This window comes from Salmo salar, chromosome 05, assembly GCF_965601325.2.
Source record: "Salmo salar chromosome 05, fSalSal1, whole genome shotgun sequence".
NCBI lineage: Eukaryota > Metazoa > Chordata > Actinopteri > Salmoniformes > Salmonidae > Salmo > Salmo salar.
The window spans coordinates 14446194-14458014 of NC_138295.1; the positions used below are offsets into that span (position 1 = coordinate 14446194).

Consider the following 11821-nt stretch of genomic DNA (forward strand, 5'->3'; position numbering starts at 1 on the left):
AAGTTGTCATATACTGTCAAAATAGTATGTAATGATCATTCAATTAAAACGATACTAAATGAGTTTATCATTCATGTTAGAATTCTGTCAGTAGAATGTAAAATCTGTAATAGAACACCAAATTCAATGGTGAACCATTGTGATGTCAGTGTCAGGTAGAGCTGAGAGGGACAGCACTTCTGTAGTGATCAGTCAGTGTCAGGTAGAGCTGAGAGGGACAACACTTCTGTAGTGGTCAGTCAGTGTCAGGTAGAGCTGAGAGGGACAGCACTTCTGTAGTGGTCAGTCAGTGTCAGGTAGAGCTGAGAGGGACAGCACTTCTGTAGTGATCAGTCAGTGTCAGGTAGAGCTGAGAGGGACAACACTTCTGTAGTGATCAGTCAGTGTCAGGTAGAGCTGAGAGGGACAACACTTCTGTAGTGGTCAGTCAGTGTCAGGTAGAGCTGAGAGGGACAGCACTTCTGTAGTGGTCAGTCAGTGTCAGGTAGAGCTGAGAGGGACAACACTTCTGTAGTGGTCAGTCAGTGTCAGGTAGAGCTGAGAGGGACAGCACTTCTGTAGTGGTCAGTCAGTGTCAGGTAGAGCTGAGAGGGACAGCACTTCTGTAGTGGTCAGTCAGTGTCAGGTAGAGCTGAGAGGGACAGCACTTCTGTAGTGGTCAGTCAGTGTCAGGTAGTGCTGAGAGGGACAGCACTTCTGTAGTGGGCAGTCAGTGTCAGGTAGAGCTGAGAGGGACGGCACTTCTGTAGTGGTCAGTCAGTGTCAGGTAGAGCTGAGAGGGACAGCACTTCTGCAGTGGTTAGTGAGTGAGCCAAGATGAAGCTAAAGAAAGGAGCTCTTTTAAATTATCTGGACTTTGACAGTGTCTACTGTCTTCTCTCCCTGCGCAACGGCAAAATACTGTCTGATTACTTCAAACTACTGGATGTCCACAACAGGAACACTCTAAATGGTAGATTGTGGCTTTATGTCTAAGTATTCCTGAGTTCATTCATGTACTTAGATTTGTGTGGGTAATGTGGCGAGAGTAACATGACAGAAAAACATTGGTAAAAACATTAAAATTTGTGTCTATGTATTCATAGACATCCAGCTAATTTGTGTCCTCATAACGTGTATGGGTGTAACCTGACAAAAAAATTTATGTTGGTTATTAAAACATTTCTCCACAAACTTTATTAAAGCAGCAAACAGTAGGCTAAGTGGCCATTTCTCTTCTTCTTACAGACATCCAGTTCTACCACTTCATGCACCATGTGACTGACCTAAAGAAGAAGGAGATCATGATGACCTTTGACATGTTAGACTGGAACGCCAGCGGAGAGATCGGCTTTGAACAGTTCTACATGCTGGTCTGCATCCTGCTCTGCAGCGAGGTGGTGTTCCTCTCTCTCTCCCCCTCCCCCTCTCTCTGTGTGTGTGTGTGTGTGTGTGTGTGTGTGTGTGTGTGTGTGTGTGTGTGTGTGTGTGTGTGTGTATATTTGTCTTGTCTGCCAACATTGAACTATATTATGTCATAATGGTTACTACAGAACCATGTGGTCAGGAGAATAGAGCTTGTGTGTCAGAACCGTGTGGTCAAACTGAAGGTCATTAAAGTCCATTATTTGTTGATCTTGTTAATCATGGCGAAACAACTTCTCATATCTGGCAAAGAGATGAAAACCCCTTTATCACAACCTGCTTCCCAATTCCCCTTTCACATCTCATTCAACAATTACAGTCACCTTTACAGATATAACAAAAGGCTTTTTACGGCCATGATTCAATGTTGACCAGAAAACAGAGGTTTCATAGAAATGTTTTCTATTAAATGTTTTCTATTTAACCCTTGTTTTACCAGGTCAGTTGACTGAGAACACTTTCTCATTTACAGCAACAACCTGGGAAAGGGGAGGGGGGATGAATGAGCCAATTGGAAGCTGGGGATGATTAGGTGGCCATGATGGTATAGGGGCCAGATTGGGAATTTAACCAGGACACCAGGGTTAACACCCCTACTCTTACAATAAGTGCCATGGGATCTTTAGTGACCACAGAGAGTCAGGACACCCGTTTAACGTACCATCCGAAAGACCTTACAAAAGAAAGACCAATGTCCCCAATCATTGCCCTGTGGCATTGGGATAAAAAAAAAATTGTCCAGAGGAAAGAGTGCATCCTAAACCACTTCCAGCTGCGTCTGGTCTCCCATCGAGGGACAAACCAGGACCAACCCTGCTTAGCTTCAAAGGCCAGCCAGCAGTGGGATGCATAGTGGTATGCTGCTGGCTTGAATGTGTATGTGTGTGTGTGTGTGTGTGTGTGTGTGTGTGTGTGTGTGTGTGTGTGTGTGTGTGTGTGTGTGTGTGTGTGTGTGTGTGTGTGTGTGTGTGTGTGTGTGTGTGTGTGTGTGTGTGTGTGTGTGTGTGTGTGTGTGTGTGTGCTTGCATGCGTGCGTGTGTGTGTGTGTGTGTGACCTCTTCCAGTACCACGTCGAGAAGAACTTTATCTTCCGTCACTCCAGGCCGGTGTTTGAGTTGCTGGACATGGACGGAGGTCGCACCATCAGCCCCGCCGAGTTCCAGGCCTCTGGCTTCCTGTTCAACCTCAAGGGACACGCCCTCGATAAGATTTTATACGAGTTCGACGTCTCCGGAGACGAGGTACACTGACTCACTGGGTTTGAAATGGCAGCCTATTCACTATACTGTATAGTGCACTACCTTTGACAAGGGCCCAAGATCTTCTAGTTTGATGTCTCTAGTTAGAGACGTCCTACTCTAAGCCGTGATACGTCCTGGGCTGTCCAGAGACAGCGATGTCTCCACTAACCAGCTTTAGGTTGCCCTCTATGTGTTTATCTACAAAGCATACTATACACCTCTGTGTCTCTATTAGCACCTGAACTACAAGGAGTTTAAGATGTTCACTATGGCCTGTATCGACATGCAGGAGGAGACCAAGAAGATGCAGAAGTAAGGATTTAGTCTGATAACTTTAATTATTTTATCATTATTGCTTGTAACATATTTCTAAGCACTTTTACTTTTCTTTATTCGTAATTTATTTTCCTTTCATTGCTTGGATTTAATACTTATTTTGAAGAATGTTTTAATATGTTTTAAATACATTTGGATGTGTTTTGAACCCAGGTTACAGGTAAGGAGAACCAACACCCCCAGACAGGAAAGAGGTGCGACCAACGCAGGGGTAACAAACACACCTCCCGACTCACACAGCGGATGCAGCAGCCACACTGACTGAGAGATATGGAGAGAGGGAGAGAGGGAGAGAGGGAGAAAGAGGAGAATAGAGGAGGAGTGAAGTTGTTTACACGGCTGAGAAAAAATAAAGATGTTTGTTTAGGAAGTGTTTCTTGTCTATACCTGGCAGAGGTGTTTGTAGAGTGCGTGTGTGTCAGCGTTCATGCAGGTAAGTGTGTGAATATGTGTGTGTGTCTGACGAAACACAACAGCCATACCAACATGAGCCACTGAAACTGGTTATCCACCTCTGCCAAAGGAACTACCAGGTTACAGTACCATGCTATACAGCTGAATCTACTCCTATACCTCAAAACATTTCCCTTTAGGCTCTAGGACTCTCGTTGAGTGATCCTCTGAGGTTTATTGCTACCACAAGTCTCTTCCAGGATTTCTATAACTCCTCTGTACCTCTGACTCTGAGTGGCCTGAGGGAAGTCTTCGTGTTTCTCTGTACCTCCAACTCTGTGTGACCTGAGGGAAGTCCTGATGTTTCTGATTGACTCCGAGGACACAGAATTACCCTCACTTCTCAGAAACCCCAGTCTCACTAACCTTTCACTCCGATACCACTCTTGTTCATGTGCAGACTCTCTGACCACTCATACCCACTCACTTGCTCAGAGGGAAGTGTACTGCATGACACAAATGTACATGACATCATCCCCACTTCCATCAGACACAGAGAAATCGGCAACAACGATGATGTAATGCAGATATCTATCGTTGCCTATTGGAGGATCACCAGTTGCTCTAGCACCACAATGCACCATAACCACCATCAGTATAATGTCTTGCAGAATCCCAGTTTCAAGGGTTTGCACTGTTGCCTTCTCAGTCTTTCACACCTCCCTCCATCCATACTCAGTTTAAATGCCATGGCCCGTTCATGACCCTTGCCCCCTATGGTTCAGCCACAGTTCATCCTGTTGACCTCCCTATCAACTGTGTGTATTGTACCTCTGAGCCAACAAAGCCCTCCTCCACTTAACCTGCTCATTACAGAGGAACACTGGCTCATTATCTGATTTTAGTCATTGTTTCTGGTTCTTGAGGCACAGGGAGGACAAAAGAGACCCACGGCATTGTCAATGTGTCATAGGCATACCTGTGTGTGTGTGTGTGTGTGTGTGTGTGTCTGTCTGTCCTCTCTCTGTGCTTTTGCATGCGACAGTGTTGGGAGGTCTAAGCTGGTGCTCCTTCCTCTCTGTAGTCAGGTGTTTCAGGTTTGACCACCTGCACAGCTGTGACACACAGTTCAGGGTCAGCAGGATTATATCATCTGCTCTGCCTTCAGCAGCCTCCTATGGTCAGGAAGTAACTGTTAAAAAGCAGAAGAGACCCAAACAACTTAATCTATTCCCAGTTTCCCTTACGGGCTAATTCAACTACACACATGTGTTCGTATGTGTCTGTGTGTGTGTGTTCGTGTGTGTGTGTGTGTGTGTATGTGCGTTTGGGTGTGTTCGTGTGTGTTTGTGTGTGTGTGTTTGTGTGTTTGTTTGTGTGTGTGTGTTTGTGTGTTCGTGTGTGTGTGTGTGTGTTGGTTTTTTGGTGTGTTGGTGTGTGTGTGTGTGTGTGTGTGTGTGTGTGTTGGTGCGTGTTTGTGTTCATGTGTGTTTGTGTTTGTGTGTTTGTGTGTGTTGGTGCGTGTGTGTTTGTGTTCGTGTGTGTGTGCGTATGTGTGTATTTTATGTGAATGTGGCTCCAGATCTTATGATAGAATGGTGTCGTTACACAATCCAAAGATGGTGGATAAATTAAGATATCCCATAAAGGCCATTTACCACTGAAGAAAATTGTCATAGTTCCTGTCCACTTAAGGGGTGGTTCTCCCATAGGTACCAATGCGATAGCAGCTGGGTCTGGTCTACTTAGTTTGTTGACTATATATATGTTCTAGATAAAAGGAACCAATGAAATGTCTCGCTTTGTCTTTCATTTCTAACAGAAGCGTCCCTAAGACAGCTGTCTGAAGACAGGAAATTGAGCACCTGCAATGCTTACATTTCACCACTAGATGGTGGCAGTAGCTTAGGGACGTTTGAGTAAATATCCTGCTTCTTTCAACTTTACAGTCTCTGAGTATGTGATGGTATCAAACTTTATTTGGGTATGAGACATTTCAGTGTCCTTATTTAGACCTGGCTTGATGTATGCTTCTTAGTAAGCATGTTCAAATAAGGCTTGTGTTGTGAGGTATGGACATGAAGTTATGTGGAGTTGAAAAGCACTTTTTGTGTGTGGTCATGTGGTCCTTCTGAGAGGTTGAAGCTCATGGTCATTAAATGAGTTCTGTACTTCAGTGGCCATATTGGGAAGCAGGGTTCTGTATTCCAGAAGCGGTTAGGTACATTTACATTTTACATTTGAGTAATTTACGAGACACTCCTCTCCAGAGAAACTTACAGTTAGTGCATTCATCTTAAGATAGGTAGGTGGGACAATGGGCGTGAGAAGGGGTCGGCCTGCGTGAGGAGGGGGTGTGAGGGGTGGGGGTGCTGGGGGATTATTTAAGATACCCTTTGAAGAGGTACAGTTTCAGATGTTTTCAGAAGATGGTCAGGGACTCTTCTGTTCTAGCTTCAGGGGGATGCTGGTTCCACCATTGGGGTGCCAGGACAGAGAAGATCTTGGACTGGGCTGAGCGGGAGCTGCTCTCCCATCGGGGTGGGAGGACTAAGATACCAGAGTTGGCAGAATGGAGTGCTCTGTTTGGGGTGTAGGGTTTGAGCATAGCCTAAGGTAGGGAGGGGCAGTTCCTCTTGCTGTTCCGTAGGCAAGTAACATGGTCTTGTAGTGGATGTGAGCTTCAACTGGAAGCCAGTGGAGTGTGCGGAGGAACTGGGTGACATGGGAGAATTCTGGATTCTGGATAAGTTGCAGTGGTTTCATGGCATAATCGGGGAGCCCAGCCAACAGAGAGTTGCGGTAGTCCAGACGGGAGATGACAAGTGCCTGGATTAGGACCTGTGCCGCTTCCTGTGTGAGGTAGGGTCGTCCCCAACGGATGTTGTATGTTGTAGAGCATGAACCTGCAGGAGCGAGTCACTGCTCCTATGTTTGCAGAGAACAGGGTATTGTCCAGAGTCATGCCAAGGTTCTTTGCACTCTGGGAGGGGGACACCATGGAGTTGTCAACTGTGATGGGTAGGTCTTGTAGTGGGTAGGCCTTCAGTGACGAGCACGGCGCATTTCGTGACAAAAAAATTCTAAATATTCCATTACCGTACTTCGAAGCATGTCAACCGCTGTTTAAAATCAATTTTTATGCCATTTTTCTCGTAAAAAAGCGATAATATTCCGACCGGGAGTGGTGGTTTTCGTTCAAAGAGAGGGAAAATAAAAACATCTCGTGCCCTCGTGCACGAGCCCCAGTCTAATGGTCCTCTGACAGGCCACTATCCAAACGCGCTAATGTGTTTCAGCCTGGGGCTGCCTCGATATCATTCAGCTTTTTCCCGGGTTCTGAGAGCCTATGGGAGCCGTAGGAAGTGTCACGTTACAGCAAAGATCCTCAGTCTTCAATAAAAAGAGCCAAGATGAACAACAACTTGTCAGACAGGCCACTTCCTGTCAGAAAATGTCTCAGGGTTTTGCCTGCCAAATGAGTTCTGTTATACTCACAGACACCATTCAAACAGTTTTAGAAACTTTAGGGAGTTTTCTATCCAAAGCCAATAATTATATGCATATTCTAGTTACTGGGCAGGATTAGTAACCAGATTAAATCGGGTACATTTTTTTTATCCAGACGTGCAAATGCTGCCCCCTAGACCCAACAGGTTAAGAATATGCATATCCTAGCTTCTGAGTTGGTGTAGGAGGCAGTTAAAAATGGGCACATATTTTTTTCAAAATATTTATGTTTATTTCTTTGCATTGACAAAACATTACACACAGCTATTTTCAATGTACAGTCCTAACATAATCTAACTTTATGCTTTCGCCGTAAAGCCTTTTTGAAATCGGACAACGTGGTTAGATTAAGGAGATGTTTATCTTTCAAAGGGTGTAAGATAGTTGTATGTTTGAGAAATTAGAATTATGACATTTAATTGTTTTCAAATTTGGCGCCCTTGATATTTCACCTGTTGTTGATAGGGTGTACCAGGGGTGGGACGCTTGCGTCCCACGTTCCCAGACAGGTTAAATTCTTAAGAAATTCTTATCAGTTAAGAACAAATTCAACCCCCCTCCAGGTCTCTGATCACTACTTTGTTTCCTTTCTGTCTCCCTCTCCTCCAACCCTAGCCACTCAGCCCCTACCCAGATGGCATCACAATCTTTGCTCTTTCGCTCCCACTACTCTCTCCTCTTCTTTCCTATCATCGCTCTGTTCTGCTAAATCCTCCCGCCTGTCTTCTAACTCTCCTCCCTTTCTGCATCCTATGACTTGCCCTGTCCCCTTACATTCCCAAAGTGTATGTTACACATGCCTACACCAGCCTGATTACCTCAGAGAGGCTTTTTTCAAAATGGAAGCCTTGCCACTTTTCATCTACGCTGTCAAGAGTGTGCCACAGTGTATGTCCAAGGCACTAAATCACGCTATGTACTGGAGAAGATCATTACAGCTTTAGTGAGTGTTTGTACGTGCATTATATTTCATCACTCTCTCAATTGATTTCTTCTTCTGTGTGTGTGTGTGTGTGTGTGTGTGTGTGTGTGTGTGTGTGTGCGTGTGTGTTACTGTGACCCACTATCTCTCCATTTCCGTCCCATCTCTATTCATTCAACCCTGTCTTCATTCAACCCTGTCTTCAACCCTGTGTGTGTGTGTGTGTGTGTGTGTGTGTGTGTGTGTGTGTGTGTGTGTGTGTGTGTGTGTGTGTGTGTGTGTGTGTGTGTGTGTGTGTGTGTGTGTGTGTGTGTGTGTGTGTGTGTTAATGTGACCCACTATCTCTCCATTTCCGTCCCATCTCTATTCATTCAACCCTGTCTTCTTATCATTTAGATGACAAGTGTGATTGGATGTCTGCTGAAATGACACCAGAAGGTCATAGTGCGTGTATAGAGGATGCATGTAGAGCACATCACCATTGGAGTGAGACAATGATGATAAAATCTATTCTGAAGGGTCAGGCAGGGTAAATGATGATGGATATGACATCTACAATAATTTTAATAATAATTTATTCTACTTCTATAGGGCTTTTCTTTACAGAAAGAATCTCAAAACGTTTGAAAAAGAAAAACAAATAAGGATCAAATAGACCATCTACATCATGGAGTCTGGACTATGATTTTCAGCCAGAGTTGACATTTTGTTTGTCTTTCAAGCCAACAGAGGAGTGAGAAAGTTTGTGGAGCATCTCAGAGTTTCTCTAAGTTCACTAAGTTCCAGAATCCTGGAGTTTTGTCCTGTTGTGATTGACAGGTAGAGTCATTAGCTACGCCAACGTCCCCTGATGTCACACTGTTTATCTTCCCTTCACAGGGTGACAGAGGCTAGTGTCGTAATGTTTATCGTCCCTCTACAGAGGAGCTAAGGGGTAGCCTGCTGGAGAGGAGGATGTACCATTATATCACATCCTCACAGACAGAAGCACCCAGCACCAGAAAGTTCACTTACCTGTAAGGGAAACTTATACACAGTATTTAGACTGGTTCCATCACAAATGGCACCCTATTCCCTACTTAGTGCAACAGATTTGACCAGTCCTGCGGAGCCACAGTATCTTTAGGTTTTTGTTCATCTCTAACAAACTTGATTTAAATAATATGCTATGAATTTGCCATAAAGCACACGCAAAAGTTTGTGATTTTTGGCACAGACGATAATGCTTCAACGAAACGAACAGATTTGCTTAATAGACGAGTGAAAGATAATGATGGTTGGGACGTGAGGGATTGATTGGAAGCATTTAGGTGTGCGTTCAGATGTGCCAGGCAGTGAGTCTGACATTGATTGGCTCTATTGTATATTCAGCTGGCATCGTAAAAACTATTATAAAGCCTTTCTGACTAAACAATCACATCACAGCAGCCTTGAGAGAGAGAGAGATAGAGAGAGGGGGTGAGCAAGAGCGAGAGAGAGAGACAGAGAAAGAAAGAGAGAGAGGGGGGAGAGAGAGAGAGAGAGAGAGAAAGAGAGGGGGAAGAGAGAGAGAGCGAGAGAGAGAGTGTGTGAGAGAGAGAGAGAGAGAGAGAGAGAGAGAGAGAGAGAGAGAGAGAGAGAGAGAGAGAGAGAGAGAGAGATAGAGAGTGTGTGAGAGAGAGAGAGAGAGAGAGAGAGAGAGAGAGAGGTAATCACCTTGGCCACCTAATCATCCCCTGCTTCCAATTAAAACTCTCTCCTCATTAAAACTCTGTCCTCTCCTCTGCGTCTCTTCCCCAGACCGGCCATTGTGTCAAATACTTAAATAGCAGTCAAGGTTTTGATTATCTATACTGAAGACTCAGACTGCATCCAAAATAGCACCCTTTTCCCTATATAGTGCATGACTTTTGACCAGAGCCCTATATAGTGTGCCATTTCTGACTCAGTTCAATCCCCAAGCTCCATCCTCTGTCAGTATATGGAAGGCATTAATGTATGCGTCTCATGCTGTGGTACCTCCAGTTGTGTATGACGCATTCTGCTTCCTCTGGTCCGTGTGAGCGCATGGAAAACTGGGAAACCAGCAACCGGAAAAGTGTCTGTATAACCGTTTTGCTTCCGTCCCTCTCCTCGCCCCTACCTGGGCTCGAACCAAGGACCCTCTGCACACATCGACAACTGCCTCTCACGAAGCATCATTACCCATCACTCCACAAAAGCAGCGGCCCTTGCAGAGCAAGGGAAACAACTACTTCAAGGTCTCAGAGCGAGTGACGTCACTGATTGAAACACTGTTAGCGCACACCCTGCTAACTAGCTGGCCATTTCACACCTGTTACATCTGTACAACATATGGAGCATTTCAACGGGAGAATGGTTGGATTTGAACACGGGAGTTAGGGTACAGACCATTCTCCCTGAGTTAGTGTAGACGGAGGAGTAAAAAGGGTATCCCATTACAAACATACACACTAGCTAGCGTGTCCAACCGGTCTGTGGCTGTAGAGACGACAAGGAACTGGCCAGTGAACAAAGTGCTGTTAAACACACATGCTCTGTCAGTGTGTTTCATGGGGTCTGCACAGCTGTGTGTGTGTTTTATCAATCACCCTCCCTGCCTCTCTGTCTTCAGAACAGACATCTTCTCCCCTTTTTATATTATTTATTTTATTTAACCCTTATTTTACCAGGTAAGTTGACTGAGAACACATTCTAATTTACAGCAATGACCTGGGGAATAGTTACAGGGGAGATGAGGAGGATGATTAGGTGACCGTGATGGTATGAGGGCCAGATTGGGAATTTAACCAGGACAAAACTGTAAATTCTAAACAGACAATGTCACTGACTTCTAAACAGACAATGTCACTGTAAATTCTAAACAGACAATGTCACTGTAAATTCTAAACAGACAAGGTCACTGTAAATTCTAAGCAGGAATCTCACTGTAAATTCTAATCATTCTGCAACCAAACTCCCTCTGGGGTTACGATGACACTCCACATCCTCTCTCAGGGGTGATTCAGGAGTCATTTTATCCCTATCTGGGGACAGCCTCACCTTTTGTACCTGGCACATACAGTTACTCTCTTTCTCATACACACACATCATCTAGCCCATGTATTAGATGGTTTGAGTCGACCCAATCAGATGTGTTGATTGATGTGTGGACAGTAGAGGATTCCAAAACCATCGAGTCTCTCCCTCCACTCTCTCTGTGTGTGTGTGTGTGTGTGTGTGTGTGTGTGTGTGTGTGTGTGTGTGTGTGTGTGTGTGTGTGTGTGTGTGTGTGTGTGTGTGTGTGTGTGTGTGTGTGTGTGTGTGTGTGTGTGTGTGTGTGTATTATAGTGGTATAATAGTGGTAGCATTAATCTCACCATTTGAATCTCACCATCGCTGTTTTTATAATGAGAAAGTGACCAAAAACCAGGTTCCTTTTTTAATGGAAGGATTTGTATGGAAAGCCAAGTTGAAGCCAACATTAGATGTTGTCTTCCCATAATAACCACATGCGGTTTTACCACAACAGAGTAGTGCAACACGCTTCAATTGAAGCGGCGGGAAACAAACAAGTGGCTGCTAGGGATATTAGATCCAGTCTGGATCCTGGCACAACTGTCTTCGCCAGCGTAATGAACGAGACACCAAAATATCCTGGACACTACTCATGAACACCTTTTTTTCCAGCACTTGGACTGTTGTTGCATTGCATGTGCTTTCACAATAGCTGTTCCTCGACTGTTATTCAGGAAATTCCTTCCTGGTTCAGATGATGTCTGAAAATATCACTGCGTAACCTATCAGCTGGACACCAAATGCATCCAACAAATATTATGAAGAATCACGGTAACCAGGCTTTTTACTGGGTCAAGTTCAATGTCAAATCAAATTCAATTCAAATGTATTTATAAAGCCCTTCTTACATCAGCTGATATCTCAAAGTGCTGTACAGAAACCCATTCTAAAATATGTGAGAATAATGTGGATATTGCCTGACTAAAGAGATTGGGTGCATGCATGGGGATGTTTCTGT

The 11821-nt window shown here is 44.6% G+C and overlaps 1 protein-coding gene across 1 annotated transcript; it reads left to right on the plus strand.

Moving 5' to 3' along the window:
• The first annotated feature begins 172 nt into the window (after positions 1 to 172).
• Positions 173 to 3315, plus strand: LOC106604290 (EF-hand calcium-binding domain-containing protein 9). The gene is made up of 5 exons (XM_014198783.3): positions 173 to 952; positions 1228 to 1376; positions 2469 to 2645; positions 2881 to 2957; positions 3135 to 3315. Exons 1-5 carry the CDS (start codon positions 817 to 819, stop codon positions 3244 to 3246), a joined length of 651 nt encoding a protein of 216 aa, XP_014054258.1. The 5' UTR covers positions 173 to 816; the 3' UTR covers positions 3247 to 3315.
• The last annotated feature ends 8506 nt before the right edge of the window (positions 3316 to 11821 follow it).